The following is a 23,560-nucleotide window of genomic DNA, read 5'->3' as shown; positions in this document are numbered from 1 at the left end:
TTTTCCTCTTCCCCATTATTGTATGTATATATTAGTTACAATGTAACTATGTAAACAATTAAATGTGTAACTGCAAGATCTCTAGGAGTAACAGAATTCTACATCTTCATATAGTCTTTATGGCATATTGTATATGCCATAGTTATAATGCATAAAAGTGTATTGCATTTTTTAACCAAATGGCCAACTCTTTTTTGTTTTTTTGTTTTTTTTTTGAGACAGAGTTTTGCTCTTGTTGCCCAGGCTGGAGTGCAGTGGCACGATCTTGGCTCACTGCAACCTCCGCCTCCCGGGTTCAAGTGATTCTCCTGCCTCAGCCTTCTGAGTAGCTGGGATTACAGGCATGTGCCACCATGCCCGGCTAATTTTGTATTTTTTTAGTAGAGATGGGGTTTCTCCATGTTGGTCAGGCTGGTCTCGAACTCCCGACCTCAGGTGACCCACCTGCCTCGGCCTCCCAAAGTGCTGGGATTACAGGCGTGAGCCACTGCGCCCGGCCCCAATGTTATCTTTTGGTCCACATCAAATGAAGATAGGATGGGGGAGAAATATGGTTTTGTGAAAAGACTCCCTTCTCCATTAATGCCATGCTCATTCAGGTCTTATCTTTATATCCCAGTTAGTTATTTTGCTTTGTTTTAACCAAAAAAACTCCACACACAAAACAAAGCACCATAACAGTTTTTGCATGTCTTCTTCAGTTGAAGAATTGTAATGTATTTCGTTTATGATTGTAAAGCCAAGGACAATTCTTTTTTTTTTTTTTGGACGGAGTTTCGCTCTTGTCATCAAGGCAGGAGTGCAATGGCGTGATCTCAGCTCACTGTAACCTCTGCCTCCAGGATTCAAGCGATTCTCCTGCCTCAGCCTCTCAAGTAGCTAGAATTATAGGCATGTGCCACCACGCCCAGCTAATTTTTGTATTTTTAGTAGAGATGGGGTTTCGCCATGTTGGTCAGGCTGGTCTCGAACTCCTGGCCTCAGGTGATCCACCCGCCTTGGCCTCCCAAAGTGCTGGGATTACAGGCGTGAGCCACCGCGCCGGCCTAGCCAAGGACAATTTTATAACTCTTTGTACGTAGCTATTACATGTAAGGCAATCTTTCAGTAGTGATACATTACTCTTAAAAAAAATCCTAGTTTTCCTTTCAAGTCAAATGTCTTGTTTAAACTTATTTAAAATGAAAATAAATTGATTTAATAAACTGTGTGACTCAGCCATCTCAATTTGATCTGAGCCTTTTGAACTCAGCCATCTGAGTTCCATGACCCTCTGGGATGGCCTAACTCGTACGTGGAAGCTACCATTGCATCAAGGTAATTTCCCACCCCAATAAGTGTTTTACAAGTAATATATTATTAAATTCACACAACCTTATGAGGAAGGGATTATTATCTCATCCTGTAGATGAGAAAGCTGAGTCTCAGAGAGGTTAATTGACCCAAGGTAGCATAGCTAATAAGTGAGGGAACTAGAATGCATGCCCATGATAATACGATTCTTTTTCACCAAACTCATTCATGTTTGTATCCTGAATACCTAAACTTGATGCCCGACACACAATTACTGTTTGATGACTTTAATTGAATCTGATTATTTGCCACGTGGCCTATAGTAAATTGAGACTCAGTTGCCTAGCAGAATGTGGCTATTATTTAAAGTTCACAGATGAAAAAAATGTCACTCAGCATTTGACCCCTAGTAGTTGCTTTAAGAAAGACTGTCTACCCCCATGCTATGGCAGGTTTGAGAAAGAGCTTTCAGCATTTTCAACGCTAAAGTGAGATCTTGATCCTATTTACCATCCTTCAGCCAGCCACAAAACAGGTGCATGCTGTCCAGGTCATGGCAAGATCCCGTCAAAATCTTTCAGCTTCAAACTACTTAAACAAATCTCTCTTCCATTTTATTTTTGTTAGACCAAACTATTTTTTTTCAAAATATATTTTTTTCAAAATATTTTCCTGACTTTAGTAACGTGTCCCTCTCCCCCTCACTCACCCGCATTCACACACACACACACACACACACACTTTCCCCCAGACACTTCCCTTTTTCGGTTGTTTACGCACGAAACCAGCCAGCCCTTTCCCTAGCGAAGTGTTTGGCGGTGTAGCTGTCCAGTCCCCGGCGCTTCCCACAGCAACAGCGCGTTCTCTTCGCCTCCCGCAGTCTCTCAGGACAGGCCGGGCTAGAGCAAAGTACCGTGTTCCTGGAGCACCACGCGGGCGAGCTCGGGAATCTCGAGCCGGCCTGCAGGACAACTGCCGCAGCAAGTGGCTAGAGCCCGGGGAGGGCGAGGCGAGGTGGGACGGGGCGGGGTGGGCAGCGGGCCGACTCCCTCAGGGCACCGGCAGGAAGGCGAGGCCGTGCGGACTCTGGGCTAGCTCCTCAGGAGTGGGCGCCTGGAGTGGGCGGGCGGAGGAGGCGGGGCCGATGCGGTGAGGTGGGGTCAGCGGGAGTAGACTAAGCCGTCCAGAGCAGGGGGCGTCACTCAGTGGAAAGCCGGGCGACTGGACGGTGCAACAGAGTAAGGCGGGGCCAGCGGAGGCAGGGAGATTTCCTTAGGCCGCAGGCGGGGAAGTGGGACTGGCCGGGGTAGGCGGAGCCCCGAGGCAGGGGAAGCGTGGCTGGCAGAGGTAGGCGGAGCCCCAAGGCAGGCGGGGCCTGCCGAGACAGGGAGAATCCCTTAGGCCACAGGCTGGGAGGCAGGGCAGGCCGAGGCGGAGAGGATCCCTTAGGCCGCAGGTGGGGGAGGCGGGTCAACCGAGGCGGGGAGAAACCCTTAGACCGCAGGCGGGAGGCGGGGCTGGCCGAGGTTAGGCGGAGCCCGGAGGTGGGGGAGGCGGAGCCGGGCCGGCGCAGGGAGAGTCTCTCAATGGACAGGCGAGAAAGCAGGGCCGGCGCGGCGGGGCGGGGCCGGCCGAGTCCCTAGAGCTGGGGGCGGGGCGGACCCAGCGGACCAGCGGACCACCTGAGTGCTGTCGTAGTTGGAGGTGGCCTGAGCAGCTCAGTTCCCTCAGCGCCCGTAGCTTCGGCGGAGTCTGCGCGATGGGCGACCCGGAAAGGCCGGAAGCGGCCGGGCTGGATCAGGATGAGGTAAATGTTGCTGTCGCGTCTTCCCCCTCCCCGCAGTCACGCCAGCCCGTTAGATCGCAAGTTGCAGGACCGCTGTAGGAAATGTTATTCGCCGCGGTCGGAAATGTTATTCGCCGCGGTCAGGACAGGCCTGTCCGCCCGCCCTCGCCGCAGCCTGGCTTCGTCGTTGCGAGCGCCGGGGAGGCCGTCCCCGGGGAGGGCGGAGGAAGGAGCTGACTTTGGGTTTGCTTCCCGCTCCGCTGCTCTGCCCCGGGGCCAGCCAAGGACGACGCTTGGAGGCCTCAGGCCGGGATGAGACTTACCTCTGCGTTTATCCGCCTCACGCTCTCCCACCCTCCTTCCCTGTTTTGGAGCCCTGGCCAGGGAAACTGAGGCAAGGAAAGAGGACTGTGGCGGCTCTGCTGGAGAGGTGCATACCATTTGGGATGGTGACACGGAGTTGGAGAACGCGTGTGGAAATTGACACAGGTGGATGGGGTGAAGATGACAGGTAGAAGGGGACACGAAATCCTCATGACCTCTTCCCAGTGAAAAAATCAGGGTAGGAGGCCAGTTTTGCTCAGGCCCGGCTCCTTAACTAACTGAATCTTTGGGGTGTCACTTTCTTCCTTTATACAATGGAAGTGATACTTCACAGAGAATTAAGTAAAATGCTTTATGCAAAGTGCCACGAAACTTGTAAGTGCTTAATAAGCCCAAGTTGTTCATCCTCTCTACAGATCCTATGCTGATAAAAGAACCTAAAATAAATAAACCAGAATTTGTTAGACTGTAGGATTGTATGGTAGTTTAAACTGTTGCTGTATAATTTTCAAATACTGTCATTTTGCAAATACTTCTAAGCCGTTTGTGAACAAGAGAAATGCTTTTTGTACTACTGGAACCTGTTGCTTTGGTATCTTTGATTTAATACTGTGAAGATTTGGAGGAAACAAACGTTTCCACCCCAAGAGATTCATGCTTGGCCCTACATTTCTTTAGAAAGTTGTAGATTCCAGGTTTGGGATTTTATTTTATTTGACTTGATTTTTGTAAGCATTTAGTAACTAACTGTAAATATCCCTCAAGCTTTTTCTTCCTGTTTTGAAACAAATGCGTTTAGTGCCAACTTCCCTACTTAAAGGGAAAAATTCAGACTTTGCTGTTTATGCTAATGGCACCAGCAGTGATTCAGGCTTAACACCTGGATATTAAATTTTATTTGTTACTCCTATCTCAGTGATACAGACCCGCAAGGACAGACAGAATTTTAGATTCAGAATGAATTTTAGTGGTCCAAAAGTTTTTAACTTGAGATGCTGGGATGCTTGAAGCACTTTGTTTTTCTAGATGCCAGAGTGCATAATAGGAGACCTGCATCAGAATCACTTGGAGTATTTTGTAAAAAATGTAAATTGCTGGACCAACACCCCAAACATAGTGAATCAAAATCTCTTGAGATCTGCATTTTTAACAAGTACTTCAGGTGATCCTGGTACACATATTAAAACAAAAACAAAAATCCCCCCACTGTCTTAAAGGGTCCATAGATAGACTAGAAGGGGCTTTATAAATCTCCTGAAGTGATATGTAGATTTTGTATGTGCAGATGTGAATCTTCTGAGAAAGGGGTCCATAGTTTTTGTCAATTTCTCAGAATTAACTATTGCTAATCTAATTCATAGTCTATTGTCAAGGTAAAGTTTAGGCCAGAAAACATTAAATGGCATGCCCAGGACTCAGGAGTGGAGCTAAATTTAAAACCAAATTCTTGCAGCTGGGCCGGTATCCCATTGGTTCTGTCAGATTTTGTGGGAATGGAAGTGAAAATGATGCTTACAAGTAGTGTATGACTATGACAGCATGCAGCTATTTTACAGAAGTAGAAGAGACATAAAGGCAAAGAAACAGAAATGGTAGAATTGGGGCTGGATAGGAGGTAAGAGCCTGGTATGATGCCAGCCTAGATTGGGGCATCGTAAGTGCTTGCTGGGGAATCTTGACCTAAATTGTTGTCCTGACATGCCCAGGCGTGTCTTCCAACTGGGTGACCAGAAATTGAGTCAGTCAGAAACTGGAAGTACCATCCTGGAAAAGATAGTAGAATGTCACTAAGGAATGCCTACTGCTAAACTTTATTTCAAATTCTCATCACTTTACACCTGTGCAGCTATAGTAATTTTGTTGTTTCTCTATCTCCTATCTTACCTGCCATTCAATCCTAATTACCATTGCCAAGTTAATCCTTCATTAGACCACTGCCTCAGTGTCACTGACCCTGTGCCCCCCAAAAAACTCCCAAAAGGGTCTCAATTCCTACCAAAAAGCCTGGCCAACACCTCAGGCTGGCGAAGTCTTGTTGAAGCTGCCTTTTTCATGCTAACTGCCACATCTTAATTCAAGTCCTCATTTCCATCTTTGAAATTGGTTCCTTAGTTGCTTGCAAAGTCTAGTTTTTTATCAGTTAATCCTATACATGGGTTTCTGATTAGTGTTCCTAATGCCACCTCTATTCATGTTAATTCCCATTCAGAAACTCTCCATGACTATTTGTACCCCCAAATCTGTGGGGTACAGATTTTCAAACTGTACCCTGCAATGAACACCAGCACCTGGGGTTGGGGGCAAATGGGCAGAATTGGAGTATGAGTCTTCCAGACCTTGATCTTTGGCCACAAAATTGGTTCCTAACCCTCTTAGTCTGATTTATCTTAAGAGTCTAGATCCTTTGCTTTAGCCAAATCACATAATTCCTACTTTTGCTTTTCCTTGTCCTGCATCCATTTCAGTCCGTTTTAATCTCAGCTGGCTCCTCTTCTGTCATCTGCCCTTTAAATATCAGCATTCTCTAAGGCTGTATCCTCAGTTGTCTTGCTGCTCTATATGTTCTCTCTGGATAATCACATCCATTCCCTTGGCAACCACTAATGGGATCTCCATCACTCGTGTTCTACAGTGTTATATTTTTAACTGCTTACTGGACATCTTGAAACTGAATTCATTATCTTTTCTTTTCTTTTTTTTTTTTTTTTTTTTGAGACAGAGTCTCACTCTGTCATTTTTTGAGACGGAGTCTCACTCTGTCACCAGGCTGGAGTACAGTGGCACAATCTTGGCTCACTGCAACCTCTGCCTCTTGAGTTCAAGTGATTCTCCTGCCTCAGCTTCCCGAGTAGCTGGGATTACAGGTGCACACCACCACGCCTGGCTAATTTTTGTATTTTGAGTAGAGACGGGGTTTCACCATGTTGGCCGGGATGGTCTCAATCTCTTGACCTCGTGATCCGCCCACCTGGGCCTCCGAAAGTGCTGGGATTACAGGCGTGAGGCACCACGCCCGGCCTGAATTCATTATCTTTTCTAATGACCTAGTTGACTTTGTAAGGATATTGTGTTTGTAACTTTGTTGTTGTCACCTGGCTTGGTGGGAGGAGTTAAATTAAACTTCTGTTAAACATCTAATGTGAGAAGCAAAATTTTTGTGTGATTTATTCATTTATTCTCCAGGTACTGAGCACCTTCTCTGTGCCTTTTAGATCTTGTTATCACCCAGTTACTGGAGCTGGAAACATCAAGGAAAGGGCATCTTTAACTATTCCTTGTCCCCTTGTCCCAAATTCAAATTTTTAGGAAGAATAATTCATTCTACTTCTGAATATCACTGAAATCAATTTTTTTGTGTGTTTCTAGTTCAGGCAAGAGATGGGTAGTACAATAATCTTTTCATTGTTCTTTCTGCCTCTAATTTCTCTTCTAATCTAGCAATGTTTCTACAAAAGCGATCTTAAAACATGTCTGATTATGTTATTTGCCTGATTAAAAACCTTCAGTGGCTCCCAATAGCCTACATGTTGGAGTTATTAGATGCCAAAGTGTTTTATATCAAAGCAGACCACTTTGACCTGCTCTAAAATTTTTTAAAAATCAGATTACTACTAACCAATTTTGCTCTTTTATTAACCCTGTAAAAATATAGATACCCATGAGCTTTGAAATTTCTGTGGCTAGTAGGCTGCTCTCTCATGCACCCATATATTTCTTTTTGTTTTGTTTTGTTTTTTGAGATGGAGTCTTGCTTGGTTGCCCAGGCTGGAGTGCAGTGATTTTGGTTCATTGCAACCTCTGCCTCCTGGGTTCAAGCAGTCCTCCCACCTCAGCATCCCAAGTAGCTGGAATTACAAGCATGCGCCAGCACGCCCGGCTAAATTTTAGTAAAGATGGGGTTTCACCATGTTGGCCAGGCTGGTCTCGGACTCCTGACCTCAAGTGATCCGCTCGCCTACCTCAGCCTTCCGAAATGCTGGGATTACAGGCATGAGCCACCACACCTGGCCAGCCACCGCATCCAGCCGGCGACATATTTCTGTTCCCACTAGAGGCTGGGCAAGGTGGCTCATGCCTATACTCCCACCACTTTGGGAGGCTGCAGCAGGAGGATCACTTGAGGCCAGGAGTTCGAGACCAGCCTAGGCAACCTAGCGAGACCCCATCTCTACAAAAATTGACTAGGCATGGTGTCATGTGTCTGTAGTCCCAGCTACTCCAAAGGCTGAGGCAGGAAGATCCCTAGAGCCCAGGAATTTGAGGCTGTAGTGAGCTATGATCATACCACTACACTCCAGTCTGGGTGAAAGAGCAAAATTCTGTCTCTGAAAAAAGAAAAATTTTAAAGCTAGAAAGTGTAGATGATACATTATGGTGTGGAATATTCAAAACATTTGGGGCTTCAGTCAGTGAGCCAAGTTTAAAAAAAAAACAAAAAACTTTGACCTCATGGCAGAAGATTAGTAAAAATAAATATAAATGCATGTGTTTAGGCTGGGTGCGGTGGCTCACACCTGTAATCCCAGCACTTTGGGAGCCTGAGGCGGGCAAATCACGTGAGGTCAGGAGTTCGAGACCAGCCTGGCCAACATGGTGAAACCCCATCTCTACTAAAAATGCCATAGTTAGCTGGGCATGGTGGTGGGCGACTGTAATCCCAGCTGCTCGGGAGGCTGAGGCAGGAGAATTTCTTGAACTGGGAGGCAGAGGTTGCAGTGAGCTGAGATCATGCCATTGCACTCTAGCATGGGTAACAGAGTGAGACTGTCTCAAAAAAAAAAATTATGTGTTTAAGTCACATCGTTTATGGAATACACCATTTTCTTATGATTCCTACCTTTAGCCAATTTTCAACTACCTGTTTGGATCACTTTGCGTAATAAGGCCTCTACTGTATTATTGTCACTATAAATATTGTTTTTTTCAATTTTGTTTGGTTTTGGAAAAAAGAATAAAAACCTTGGTTCTACTCTGAAAAATCCATACAAATGGTTACAGGCTTTTTTATTTGTTTTTTTAACTGCCTGTTTTTCACTCTTATGGTATTCTTCAGTTAAGCAGAGATACCAAGAGAAACTTTCATGTAAGGTCATCCAAAAAAAAAAAAGAAAGATAACCTGGAAACACAAGTTTATGCATTGATAATTTGCTGATTTCCTTGCTGTACAGTATAAAACATTTATTTTGGTTATTTTGATTACTATTTTAAAAGGATAAAAACATTTAAAAGTGAAATTTTCTCCTGGTGTTTGTGACATTAGGGGGATCAGAGTTCACTGGGAAGTGTTCTCTGCTGCCTTTTAGGTTTCATCTTCTCCCGTTGTCCCCCACTGCCATCAAGTCCAGACTTAGAAAATTACTTCTAGTTCTTCAAAAATGTCGCATACCATCATATCTTTTTTTTTTTTTTTTTTGAGATGGAGTCTTGCTCTGTCGTCAGGCTTGAGTGCAGTGGTGTGATCTCAGCTCACTGCAACCTCTGCCTTCCGGGTTCAAGTGATTCTCCTGCCTCAGCCTCCCGAGTAGCTAGGACTACAGGCACGTGCCACCACACCCAGCTAATTTTTGTATTTTTAGTAGTGACAGGGTTTCACCATGTTGGCTAGGATGGTCTCTATCTCTTGACCTTATGATCCGCCCGCCTCGGCCTCCCAAAGTGCTGAGATTACAGGCGTGAGCCACCACGCCTGGCCCATCATATCTTTTTTCACATTGTTTTTTTCTTCTAAAATATGGGTTCTTAGATTAGGTCCACAGAGGGTACTCTGGAGAGCCTAGAGTTTCAAGATGCATGAACTTTCTGAAATTGTATTCAAATGTATGTTTGTGCACATATCTAAGCATTATGAAATAATGTGTCATCTTTAGCCCAGCTCAAAGGTTGATGTTGGTTAACCTCCTTCTCTTCACATTGCAAAATCCTTTGTAATACACTCCTAATCCAGCTTCTCCTCTTAATAGTCTACAGGTTATCAGGATAGAACAGGAGAATGTGTATACAAATGTGACTTTCATTCTGACTTAAAGGTACTAGTCTTTGGCAGATCAGTTATTTATCATCATTTAAAAACTTCATTCATCATCAGGGCATTTGGTGCTGAAGCGTGACTACTTGTGATGTCCTTCCCAACTTTCAGTAACAAAAGTATGGAAGTTCCCAACTTTCATACTTTGAGTATATCCCAAATTTCAGTAACAAAAATAGCAAAGGCCAGGAGTTTGAGACCAGCCTGGGCAACATAGCATGACCCCCATCTCTACAAAAAATTTAAAAATTATCCAGGCGTGGTGATGTGTGCACATAGTCCTAGCTACTTGGGAGGCTGAGACAGGAGGATCGCTTGAGCACAGGAGTTTGAGACTGCAGTGATCTATGATCACACTGCTCTGATCTATGCACTCTAGCCTGGGTGATGGAGCAAGACCCAGTCTTAAAAAAAAATTGCTCAAATATTTGTGGAATGAGTACCAACTAAGTGCCAGGTACTGTGCTTAGCACAAGGGATTCTACAAGGGTGAAAATGGTTTTTACTTTCAAGAAGCACAGGAAACTATAGACAACAGGGAATTAAATTGCAGTGAGCTATGTACTTATATCTGGAACCTAACCCAGGCCTTTGGGGTGATGTGAAGAGGGGAAAATGTGATTGATTTTAGTGGTTATTGGGTCGTCTCACTGATGTATCGTGGTCCTATGTTAAATTAAAATTTTCTAAAGGTACCTAGAAATCTGAGTACAGTAAGAAGAGAAATTAGCAGCCCATTTACTTAGCTAACATGCTTGACACGATACTAAGCTCTGGGAACATCACAACAAATAAAAATTGGTTCCTCTTCTCCAGGGCTTAAGTGCTATATCTGAGGAGGCCCACACCTTTAAACAAGTAGTTAAAATCAAGACCATCTGTACTGTGATGGCAGTAGGCATAAAGCACGCAAGCCCCCCTGTATTTGCATAGCCTTATACTTGTATTTTGGGCTTTCTTCTTGCTAAGCCTTAGCCTCCTCTGCTATAACACTTGCTTTGGTGAAGTGACAAATGGGTGGACGCTGGAGTAAGGAACATAACGCATAATGGGCCTGTCACAGTAGAGAGAGAGACAGTTTTGGTTAGGAGTCTAGAATTTGTATGTGTTCTAATCCTGGTTTATACGTGTTTAGCTTATTTCTGTGTCCTTTGTTTATACTCATTCTCACACATGTGCGACTCTTCTGATTCTCTTCTGATGTTCCCGCTATTTTAAAAATATATGCATGGCACCATTTGCTCTTAGAGTGCAGTCATGTTTTGAAGCAGTGTGAATACAGGTACGTGTTTCTCACTTTATTCACAAAGCTTTGAGACAGCCCACAGTGAGATCATATGCAGTAATGTTAAAATGTAAATAGCAATAACAAATTGGAGTATCAGAAGGTTAAGATGAACAAAGGTTAAGTTGTAGGTAATGAGTTTTCAGATAAGTATTATAGTATTTCAGTGAAGAGTAGGAAGAAAAAACATTAAAGTAGCTTATACCAGTAGCTTATTCATTCCAGCAATCTATATCAGAGAGGCTCTAAAGGGACATTTTGTTCACAAACTTAGAAATTTGCCCACGATGATGACATTTATGGGTCTAGCTTTGTACTTATCCTCAAACTAGCAATAATTACAATAATTTTTGAGTGCTTACTATATACCAGGCTTTGTTTAAAGCACTTTTAATTATCAGAATAAACCTATGAGGCAGGAATTATTTTACAGCTGAGGAGACTGAGGGTTAGAGAAGTTAAGCAGTTTCCTGTGGTCACACACGCACTTCCTAACAGTATTAGTCAGCTACCAGGTAACAGTAAGGATTCAACCCAGGCAGACAGGCTCTCAAACCAATGCTGTCTCCCTGACTTCCCTAGATGTATGTTTAGGTATGAATAAAGAAGAAATGTCTATATAAAAGGCGTCTTTGTACTTTATTTTTCAGAGATCATCTTCAGATACCAACGAAAATGAAATAAAGTCAAATGAAGAGCCACTCCTAAGAAAGAGTTCTCGCCGGTTTGTCATCTTTCCAATCCAGTACCCTGATATTTGGAAAATGTATAAACAGGCACAGGCTTCCTTCTGGACAGCAGAAGAGGTATGTGGCATTGCCTCCATGAGCATTCATGTCCTATAGTGCAGTGTTCCTTCTTGTTTTACAGGATATTGAAAAACTTTAACGTATACATTGAAGGAGATCAGTTGTAGAAGATAAGTTTTGGAATTACTGAGACTAAATATGATGTTCTCAATGTTTTAGTTTAGATTACTATCTATAAACAAGTTTTCTGCTGCAACAATGGCATCTAATTCTGCCAGATTTTTATTTCCAATATATTAGAACATTTTTTTTTTCTTTTTTTTGAGACAGAGTCTCACTCTGTCACCCAGGCTAGAGTGCAGTGGCGCGATCTCAGCTCACTGCAAACTCCACCTCCCAGGTTCAAGCGATTCTCCTGCCTCAGCTTCCCGAGTAGTTGGGATTACAGGTGCCAGCCACCACACCCAGCTAATTTTTGTATTTTTAGTAGAGATGGGGTTTCACCATGTTGGCCAGGCTGGTCTCAAACTCCTGACCTTGTGATCCACTTGCCTCAGCCTCCCAAAGTGCTGGGATTACAGGCATGAGCCACCATGCCCGGCCAACATTTTCTATTTTTAAACAGACTTTTAGTTTGATATGGCCAAGTAAGACTTGTCTAACTAGTCTTATAAGGTCAGCAGAATAAGTAAAATTGCAGCTGTAGTCAAAAAATGAGTGAAAGCTGTAGCAACTCTGCTTTCAATTGAGAGATTTATCTGATTGTACAAAATGAGCCGCTGCATGAAGAGTTTGATCCTCTAGGCTGTGGACTCACTCCCGAGTCAGCCAGGTGGAACTCACAGTGCTGCTCCCAATTTGGCTCTGCCCTCAGCTACATCAAACGTGACAGAGTTGCCACTAATAGATTAGCTGTAGTATGCTTTTTGTTAATTCCACTTGGGAGATCAGTTGAACACGGCAAACTAGAAAATATTTGCTGGTTGGTAAGGACAATGGTCATGAAAATGATTGCCCTGTAGTCTAACTGAACAAATAGTTATTGTCTTGATCTTTAAATATGATGGGTGATACCTGTACAGCACTCTTGTTCTGTATATGTTTGTATATGTGTCTCTATAGATAGATGTATCTATTTGGATAGATAGATTTGAATCTATTTATTTTTCAAGAAATTAATTCTATAAATGTTAAACACATGCTGTTAAGAATGCAGGCTATGGGGTCAGACTGCCTAGGTACAAATCCTGTACCACTACTTACTAGCTATGGAACTGGGAAAGTTACTTAACCTCTCTGTATATCCTCATCAGTAAATTAGGCTAATTGTACTTGGCTATTTGGGTTGTTATGAGGATTTATGAGATGTTTAAAATGGTAGTTGACACTTAGTAAGCACTAAATAAATGTAAACTATTATTTTATGCACAGAAGGGGGAAAATTTAACCTAGAAATCAGAAGGCACCAGTGTTTGAAGCTTCTATTACACTGATTTTACCCACTTACCCATCTTTGTTATATTGTAGTGTTATATTGTCAACATCTTTGTTATATTATAGTTGACATATAGAGCAAAAAACCAAACCACACAAAAACAAACACCCAATATTTTCATACGTGGTCATAATGCTCGACACACCTGACTGTCCCTAACTGTCTGTGGTTTTTAGAAAGTTTTTTTGTTAGATACGGTTCAGAGAACAAGTGGAATACACAGGTGGCTTTTTCATTCATTATGTTAAAAAGGTACTTAGGATTCTTAGGATTCTTGAAATTCATTTGGAAATTAACTTGCATCTTTTAGCAAAGGTAATATATGACCTGTAACAAAGCAACACTAATTTTTAAAAACTGAAATCTGCAGTTGGTACGTGTTTTGTAGCTAATTATAGGAAGATTCAAATACATATTTTGAAGATAAATCACATTTTTAGTTCCACGTATTTTTCATTTACAAATTATGTAAGTTACCATTTAGTCAGCTTAAATGGTTGAGCTTAATTCTTAAATATGGCTGATCAACAGAAACCCTGATCAAAAGACAAAAGTCTCGGGTTTAGGACTTTTTTCTTTAAAGCCACTCAGGCAATTATAATAACTGTCTAGTTTGGAATCAGTATTTAAATGATGAAATTGAGAATTTGCTTAAATAAGAAAAAGCTAGGCAGGAAGGGAATATTTCCAATGTAGTGTAAATAAAATTTACAAGACCTTTGAAACTGAGTGTTCAAAGAGATAATTTTAATATTTAAAAGGAAACATCTTACAATATTAACATTTAATATCAAATATATAATATATAAGAGGTTGGACATGGTGGCTCACACCTGTAATCCAAGCACTTTGGGAGGCTAAGGTGGGCAGATCACTTGAGGTCAGGAGTTTGAGACCAACCTGGACAACATGGTAAAAACCCTGTCTCTACTAAAAATACAAAAATTAGCTAGGTGTGGCAGCAGGTGCCTGTAATCCCAGCTACTCGGGAGGTTGAGGCAGGAGAATCGCTTGAGCCCAGGTAGCAGAGGCTGCAGTGAGCCAAGATCATGCCACTGTATTCCAGCCTGGGCAACAGAGTGAGACTGTCTCCAAAAAAAAACCTGAGGAGTTATAATATATATGAATGAAGAAGATGTCCTTCAGTTAAACCTGAGTTGAGCTTTTAATAGAACAGAACTTGATTTTTAGGTTACATATTTTAAAAGATGAAGACAAATATTTCCTCCACCCTGTTCCGTTGTATTCCCAGTGCTTAGCACAGTGTCAGGTGTGCAGTAAGTGCTCAGCAAACACTTAAAGAATAAATTAGTGGGAAAAAGGATTTGGAAAATAGCATGTGATTAAAAGGTTCGACATTAGTCCTTTTTGGAAAGGTCAAAGAGATTGAGGCTTGAGGCTTTGTGGGTTTTGTTGTTGTTGTTGTTTTGTTTTTGAGACAGAGTGGCGCTCTGTTGCCAGGCTGGAGTGCAGTGGCACGATCTTGGCTCACTGCAACCTCCACCTCCTGGGTTCAAGCGATTCTCCTGCCTCAGCCTCCCTTGTAGCTGGGACTACAGGCATGTGCCACCATGCCTAGCTAATTTTGTATTTTTAGTAGAGACAGGGTTTCACTATGTTGACCAGGATGGTCTTAATCTGTTGACCTCGTGATCCACTCACCTCGGCCTCCTAAAGTGCTGGGATTACAGGCGTAAGCTACCGTGCCCAGCCGAGGCTTTGTTAGAGTAAATAAAAGACAGGCAAAAGACAAGGACAATTACATATTTCAACTGTTTATGAAGTTAATTATGAAAAATATTTAAAATATTTTTTCTGACAAAATTGAAGCAGGATAGTTTCTCTGATCCCTTCGTGGGTGGGAACTGGAATGTGCACGCTGGACCTAGCTGGCGCTTTGGCGCTGGCAGGGGCAAACTCCACTCACTTGAACCCATTGTGCTCAGCCCCTTGAGGGAGGGAGCATGCAGGTGAGCAGGTGCAGGAGCTTGGGTGAGTTCTTTTGGGCACCGGCAGGAGCAAAACTCCATGCAGGCCTCATGGCAGTATCTGTGGGGAGTACCCACAACCCTTGAAGCTCCAGAAGGCATGTGTTATGGTTAACTCTCTTTTAGCTTTTGCTGTCCGCGGATGGCTTAAGTTTTAACAGCTCAGTGGGCCCTCTGCCTTTTCACATGGCAGTTGGTCTCCACCAGTGAGGGCAGAGGGTCAGTGTGACAGCCTTTAGCATCCACACCTGTGGCACCCACGCTCTTGTTCAGCATCCAGGAAAAATCAGATCACATGAACAAATCGAAGGGTGGTGAATACAGAGGATTTTATTGCCAATGAAAGTGGCTCTCAGTGGGAAGAGGAGCTGGAAAGGGGATGGAGTGGAAAAACAATCTTTTCCTGGAGTCTGTCTGGCCGTCCCCGGCTGACTCCTCTCCAAAGGAATGCTGTCAAGCTGTCCCTCTGAAGTTAAGCTGCTTCTCTCTGACGTCCAACCATAGTCTCTGACATCCAGCTGCTTCTCCTCTTCTCCTCTCCTCTTCTCTGCTGGTAGAGCCTGTGGTTTTTATGGGCACAGGGTGGGGGAGCGGGGCCATGGGTGGTTTTGGAAAAGGCAACATTCGAGTGGGAAAACAGGAATACATGTTTGGGCTGCATTTCCAGGATTGAGGGTGGAGTCCTCGCTGGGGACCACCTTCTTCTGCCCAGAATTTCCCTGCCTCCTGTCCCTATCAAAATGATGTCTACATATGCTGTGTGATGGTATTTGGAGGTGGAGCCTTGGGAGGTAATTAGGTCATGTGGGTGGAGCCCTCATGAATAGGATTAGTGCCGTTATAAGAAGAGACATGAGAGATACGATCTCTCTCTCTCTGCTATGTCAGGATACAGCAAGAAGGTGGCCATCTGTATATCAGGAAGAGGGCCATCACCGATAACCCAACCATGCTGACATCCTGATCTTGGGCTTTCAGCTTCCAGAAATGTTAAAAAAAGAAAAATAAAAATATGCTGTTTAAGCAACCCAGTCAATGGTAATTTGTTATAGCCCCCAGAACTGAATAAGAGAAGGTACATTTAAAGACAATTTTTGGCTGGGTGCAGTGGCTCAGGCCTGTACTCCCAGCACTTTGGGAGGCTGAGGCGGGCAGATCACTTGAGCTCAGGAGTTCAAGACCAGCCTGGGCAACATGGCAAAACCCTGTCACTACCAAAAATACAAAAAATTAGCCAGGCATGGTTTTGTGTCCCTGTGGTCCTACCTGTGCCTCTGGAGGCTGAGGTGGGAGGATTGCTTGAGCCTAGGAGGCAGAGATTGCAGTGAGCTGAGATTGTGTCACTGCACTCCAGACTGGGTGACAGAGTGAAACCCCATCTCAAAAGTTAAAAAAATAGACAATTTTTAAATTGTAGGTTTCACCAAATTCTAAAGTACATCTCCCTTAATTCCAAAGACTTAATTCTAATGAACATTTTCAAAAATATTTCCATTCCCAATGGAGGCCACACCTATGTATAAACTGCTTTAAAAACCAGGTTGTTGGCCACCTGTGGTGGCTCACACCTGTAATCCCAACACTTTGAGAGGCCGAGGTAGGAGGATTGCTTGAGGCCAGGAGATTGAGACCAGCCTGGGCAACATAGCGAGACCCCATCTCTTTAAAAAAACAAAACAAGGCCAGGCGTGGTGGCTTATGCCTGTAATCCCAGCACTTTGGGAGGCTGAGGCGAACAGATCATGAGGTCAAGAGATTGAGACCATCCTGGCCAACATGGTGAAACTCCGTCTCTACTAAAAAATACAAATAACTAGCTGGGCATGGTGGCGCCTGCCTGTAGTCCCAGCTATTTGGGAGGCTGAGGCAGGAGGATCGGTTGAACCTGGGAGGTGAAGGTTGCAGCGAGCCAAGATCATGCCACTGCACTCCAGCCTGGCAACAGAGCAAGACTTCGTCTCAAAACAAAACTCAGGTTGTTACCTGCCTGGCATTACTTCTGGATATAAAAGTAGACTGATTACCTGGCAGTAAAGTAGCAGCTACAGTTGGTTAATAGGTGCCTAATTATCTAACACCATAGCAAATATTATATAAAATATTAAAGCAATGACTGTTGAGATTCATTAGTTTAATCACTTCAGTGCCTTCTTGACTAGTGTTTACTCTCCCCCCCCCCCTTTTAGCCCTTCTTTCATTTGCTCCAGTGCCACTAGATTATGTTAATTTGAATATTTTTAAAGTACATCCTGGCCAGCTTCTTAATTAGCCAGAAAATTCGATTCCATCGTAATTTTTTAAAGATAAATTTTATTGTGTATGTTTAAGGTATATGACATGATGTTATAAGATACATATATATAATAAAATGGTTACCATTATGTAACAAGTTAACATTTCCTTTGCCTCACATAGTTTAGCTGTTCCCCCTCCCCCACCAAGAGTAGCTATAATCTACTCATTTAACAAAAATCCTGAATATAATACACTTATTAACATAATGTTTTTTTTTAATTTCTTTGCAATGCTAACATCTTTCTTTTTCCATAGTTTTACTGGTAGTGGGATATTCCTACTTAACAATAAAAGTTAGTTTCCCAAACACGTGAGAAGAACTTAACTCCAAATTAAAATTTTTGAAAATCTTTTTATTCCAGGTCGACTTATCAAAGGATCTCCCTCACTGGAACAAGCTTAAAGCAGATGAGAAGTACTTCATCTCTCACATCTTAGCCTTTTTTGCAGCCAGTGATGGAATTGTAAATGAAAATTTGGTAAGATTTTTGCTTGATTTAACTTTTGTTCTCCTTTAGCAGTTAAATGATGATAATGTCAGTAAGATTATTAAATTGAGCCAGAGACAAGATGTCTAAAAAATGAACTAGATGAAGCTTAACTCTTTAAATGTTTTTCTGATGAATTGCTTATCCTTTGACCAGCAAACTATTATTAAATCAAGCATAAATGATACCAATCAAAACTATTTACAGTGCATTAACATGAGTTTGATTTTTACCCTCAGATAGTAAGCTTAATAGAGAACCTGCACCTTAATAACCTTTGGAGCTCTGTAATAGAACACTGGGTTCTGGCTCCCCATTTTAAAACTTGATTATGGTTTATCAGGAGGCATAATTTCTTTTTAAAAAGAATTAGATAGGCTGGGTACAGTGGCTCATACCTGTAATCCCAGCACTTTGGGAGGCTGAGGTGGGCGGATCACGAGGTCAAGAGATTGAGACCATCCTGGCCAACATGGTGAAAACCCATTTCTACTACAAATACAAAAATTAGCTGGGCATGTTGGCGCATGCCTGTAGCCCCAGCTATTTGGGAGGCTGAAGCAGGAGAATTTCTTGAACCTGGGAGGCAGAGGTTGCAGTGAGCCAAGATGGCACCACTGTACTCCAGCCTGGTGACAGAGCAAGACTCCATCTCAAAAAAAAAAAAAAAAAAAGATACTATGCAAATAATTTACCATGGAGAATTGATGGATAAACAGTACTGCCTAGGATACTGCTTAAAATAATCCATAAGGTCTTTCTGACCTGTTTGTTACATGACAGGCAGTTTTTAAGTCATAACGCTGATGTCCAGATTCTGATTTGCAGTGTTTAATGAGAGCCTATAGAACTGGATATATCTGTTTCCCTTATCTTCTTAGGTGGAGCGCTTTAGTCAGGAGGTGCAGGTTCCAGAGGCTCGCTGTTTCTATGGCTTTCAAATTCTCATAGAGAATGTTCACTCAGAGATGTACAGTTTGCTGATAGACACTTACATCAGAGATCCCAAGAAAAGGTATTGTTGGCATTTTATTTACAAGATATTGCTTACAGCTTGGTTATGTTCAGATCAGAATTTATTCCAAAACTCAATGTTAAGGAAAGATTATTCAAGTATGGAAGTTTCTGAGCATAATATTTTCTATTGCTTAGCAATGTATTGGGTTTAAAAAAAAAAACTTTTTATAGAACCAGTTAACCTTTAGATATTTTATCTTTAAGAACGTTCAGTAGCATCTTCTGTTTAGAAATTGAATACTCAAATTTAGCTGGTTTTATATGAGACCAGATTCAAACCAATAATTTGAGTTTTATTTCTGTTTTATGGACATGTAAAAATGTGTAAAAACTACAGATCTGATAGCATACCATAGAGTTACAATTATTATCTCTGATTAAGTTTAGTCCAATTAGGAAAAACAAGTGAGGCCAGGCGTGGTGGCTCATGGCTGTAATCCCAGCACCTTGTGGGGCCAAGGCAGGCGAATCATGAGGTCAGGAGATTGAGACCATCCTGGCTAACATGGTGAAACCCCGTCTCTACTAAAAATACTAGCCGGGCATGGTGGCGGGCACCTGTAGTCCCAGCTACTGGGGAGGCTGAGGCAGGAGAATGGCGTGAACCCGGGAGGTGGGGCTTGCAATGACCCGAGATCGTGCCACTGCACTCCAGCCTGGGCGACAGAGCGAGACTCTGTCTCAAAAAAAAAGAAAAACAAGTGAATAACTTTGCTGTTCATTCTTTTGTTTTTACAGGGAATTTTTATTTAATGCAATTGAAACCATGCCCTATGTTAAGAAAAAAGCAGATTGGGCCTTGCGATGGATAGCAGATAGAAAATCTACTTTTGGTATGTGGCTCTAATTTATGTATGATCAGATTTGCCTCAGTATATGACAGTATTTTATGTGGTGTGACTATCCAGTACGAATCAAAGTTACAGCATGGAAAAGGAGTACAAATGTCTCAAATGCACCTTTACCAAAATAATTATTCCTAATAATTAATTAGAAAGTGGTGGTAAAATAAAGCTGTTACCTATTCTACTTAATAAGTTGGAAGTTGAAAAGTTAAGATGTTAGTGGGTAATTACAGTTAAACAGGAGTCAGTCACATAGCAATAACAAGAGTATTATAGCAATTCACAGTTTGTACCTGGCTTTTAAGTTTATTTTAGGAATTTTTTTTTTTTTTTTTTTTTTTGAGACAGAGTCTCGCTCTGTCACCCAGGCTGGAGTGTGGTGGCGTGATCCTGGCTCACTGCAACTGTTGCCTCCCAAGTTCAAGCAATTATCCCTACCTCAGCCTCCCAAGTAGCTGGGATTACAGGCACCTGCCACCACGCTCAGCTTATTTTTGTATTTTTTAATAGAGATGGGGGTTTCGCCATGTTGGCCAGGCTAGTCTTGCACTCTTGATCTCAGGTGATCCGCCCACCTTGGCCTCCCAAAGTGCTGGGATTGCAGGCATGAGCCACTGTGCCTGGCCTATTTTAGAAATTTAAAGCAAGTGAAATCTTAACATTTTTCAGGAAACAAATATCTAGTTTCTCAAAAACCAAAGATTAGTTTAATCAACTAGGACAAAAACAATTTGTAATAACAGGCTTATTTTTCATAGGTAAGCTAAATGCAAACACCCTTCTGACTGAGCTGAGATCCCATAGCATTTTTTTAAGGAAGTGTATCATATTATGTCTTATACATAGTAGTTGCTCAATAAATATTTACTAAATTTAATTAAAATATATATTTCATTTGGATAGTTCTAAGTACCCATCTCATGCTTATCTATTTTTAATTGGTGTTCTTTACTTTCTGGTTTTATTCATTATGTGAGGAAGCAAGTCTCAGAATTTTTGGTCTCAGGCCCCTTTGTACTCTTAAAAATTATTGAGCGCTCCAAAGTGCCTTTATTTGGATAGGTTATAGGTATTGATATTTTTGCATTAGAAATTAACATTGAGATAATTTAAAAATATTTATTAGTGCATTCTAAGATAGCAATAATCAACCCATTATATTTTAATACAGATAACACTTTTATATAAGTTTCTATATTTTCCAAAAAAAAGAATAGCATGCTTTTAAATTTCTATAAATCTTTTAAATGTCTGACTTAATAGAAAACAGTTGGAGTACCATATCTGCCTTTGCATTCGATTTGTTGCAGTGTATATGTATGTAGTATATGCCTCATTTAAATATGTATTATAGTTACAAAAGGGAGGAATATTTTATTTAGCTTTTCAGATTATTATGGATATGTCATGTAACCTCTAGAAAATACCATTGTAAAGTATGAGAGACTGGTAGTTAAAAAAAATAAATAATGCCTTAATGTTATTATGAAAATAGTTTTGACCTCACAGGTCTCCTGGGTCTGTGGATCTCTCCGGGACTCTTGGACCACACTGAAGAACCAGTGATATAGTGCGTATATGGGCCAGCATGTAGTATACCAGGGATGAAGCAGATATGTTTGCCTCCTTGCCTTCAGTTCATTTCAAGAATGAGAAAAGCAGCCAGGCATGGTGGCTCACGCCTGTAATCCCAGTGCTTTGGGAGACTGAGACAGGATGATCACTTGAGGCCAGCAGTTGAAGACCAGTCTGGGCAACAAAGCAAGACCCCCATCTCTACAACAAATTTAAAAACTAGCCAGGTGTGGTGGCATGCACCTGTATACCCTGCTACTTGGGAGGCTGAGAGAGGAGGACCACTTAAGCCCAGGTGTTTGAGACTACAGTGAGCTATGATCCACTGTGCTCCAGCCTGGGTGACAGAGCAAGACCCAGACTCTTAAAAAAAAAAAAAAAATTTAAATAGGAATGAGAAAAGCACTGGTTCTCAATATATGTAAAAGTCATCTGGAGAATTTGTGGAAAAACTCTTAAGAATCCTGCCAAAACTGATGTAGGAGACCCAGGTGGGACTGAGGAATCTGCATTTTGTATTCAGCTGATTCCCTCACAAGGAGCTTCAGAAACACTTTGGGAAATGCTGGCTTTAGAGAAAAAAGAAGGGAAAGAGGCAGAGTGTTCCATATACGCTGAAAATATTAGTATGGATAGGTAGTGATGAAAAATGATGGATAGGTAGTGATGAAAAATGATGAGCAGGCCCACAGAAAGCATGTATTTCATGAACTACCCAAGAAGGACAACCTAGAAATAGAGAAAACAGAGAAGGCTGGCAGTCACCATGTAACTACATGAGGACTCCAGCTAGATTCTCCATATTGCTTAATCTCAAGGGAAACTCCATTTCAGGTTCTAATTTAGGGTCTCAGAGGAAAGAACATGTTCTAAAACTGTGGAGGGGAGTTGAATGGGTGTAGGGTGGAACAGGGAAAGAGGAAAGAGTGAAGAGTGCATTGGTGGCTCTCTTTTTTGGGAGTGGAGCTAAAAGACAGTAACATGGAAATATTGCCTTGCTTTGCTGCACACTGCTACTTTCCTTTAACCAGCTGAGGAAGTGCTGTTTCATGAACTGATTGGGCTACCTGCACCGTTAGTAGCTCTAAGTTGAAAAGGGCAGCTCTTTCATCTGGCTTAGGGTTTTGCCTAACATTTTTGGTGACCTTCTTAGTGCCTTTTGCACTAAGATCCAGCGTAGCAACTATACTTTCCTTATATCCAGACTCTTACAAGCCTTTATTTTTAGCTAAAGAGAAACTAAGAATATTTCTTTAAAAATTATTAGTTTGGAAGTTTATGTTATAAGGAGATTCAATTCCTATAGAGCAAAAGTTTTCCTAATTATATATCTGCATAGATTTTTAAAAATTGAGACATCCTGTTTAATTTTTAAAATATCTTTAAAGAACTTTAAAACAAATATACAGATTAAAACTTAATATAGGTAATGAAATTTCATTTCAAGCCTCAAAAAATATTAGCTACACAATCTTAGTACATTGCCATCATAGAGGTCAGCTGTATCTTAAAAATGTATCCGACTTTCCCCTCTCTAAAATGAATCATGAGGCCTTTACATTCACTATAGTTTTTAGGAGAAATGTTCCGGAACCCTCTTTTTATTTCACATATGTTCTCAAAAAATTGTAAAATATACCACTTATAATCCTTTAATCTTCTCCAAAAAAGAATAGCCTTCTATAACTATGTTATGATTTTCATTCTTTAGTATTCACATTAATGTATAGCATGGTTACAATACCAATTTTCCACTAGGCACAGTGGCTTATGCCTATAATCCCAGCTACTTGTGAGGCTGAGATGAGAGGATGGCTTGAGCCAGAAGTTCATACCAGTCAGGGCAACGTAGAGAGACCTTAGCTCTAAAGAAATAAAAAAAATTAGCCAGGCATGGTGATGCACGCCTGTAGTCCCAGCTACGTCAGAGGCTGAGGTGGGAGCATTGTTTGAGCCCAGGAGTTTGAGACTGTTTGAATTATTAATGCACCATTGCACTACAGCCTGGGTGACAAGAGCAAGACCCCACACTGTCTCTAATAAAAATTAAAATATCAATTTTTCTTTTATTCACGTTTGTATTTAATTATAGTCTACTTCCCTGACAGATAATTATCCTTATGATGTTATCTTAATGTCAATTAAAAATGTATCAATAAGTTATCTTAATAGTAAGATAAAAGATACAGTAAGTTATATGTTAAACTAATGACAAGCCTCATCTTAAGAATAGTGATGATGATGATGATTTTTGAGATGGGCTCACTCTGTGGCCCAGCTGGAATGCAGTGGTGTGATCATAGCGCACTGCAGCCTTGACCTCCTGGGCTCAAGCATTCCTCCCACATCAACCTCCCGGGTAGCTGTGACTACAGGCGTGCACCACCACACCCA

General features: G+C 41.8%; 1 protein-coding gene across 4 annotated transcripts in view; it reads left to right on the top strand.

Moving 5' to 3' along the window:
- Nucleotides 1–2,922: 2,922 nt before the first annotated feature.
- RRM2B (ribonucleotide reductase regulatory TP53 inducible subunit M2B) overlaps nt 2,923–23,560 on the top strand; it is a 36,168-nt gene continuing 15,530 nt past the window's right edge. The window contains exons 1-5 of one of the 4 annotated variants that reach the window (XM_063669007.1): nt 2,923–3,100; nt 11,365–11,520; nt 17,604–17,720; nt 18,611–18,744; nt 19,485–19,579. In XM_063669007.1, coding sequence (XP_063525077.1) covers nt 3,053–3,100; nt 11,365–11,520; nt 17,604–17,720; nt 18,611–18,744; nt 19,485–19,579 — 550 coding nt within the window. In that variant the 5' untranslated portion in view covers nt 2,923–3,052. Of the gene's footprint in view, nt 3,101–3,397; nt 3,642–11,364; nt 11,521–17,603; nt 17,721–18,610; nt 18,745–19,484; nt 19,580–23,560 lie in introns of those variants that run through there. The other 3 variants (XM_063669010.1, XM_063669008.1, XM_063669009.1) reach the window with 3 other exon arrangements.

This window comes from Pongo pygmaeus, chromosome 7 (genome assembly GCF_028885625.2).
Source record: "Pongo pygmaeus isolate AG05252 chromosome 7, NHGRI_mPonPyg2-v2.0_pri, whole genome shotgun sequence".
NCBI lineage: Eukaryota > Metazoa > Chordata > Mammalia > Primates > Hominidae > Pongo > Pongo pygmaeus.
The sequence above is the reverse complement of the archived record's forward strand: the minus strand, read 5'-3'. Positions and strand labels throughout refer to the sequence as shown.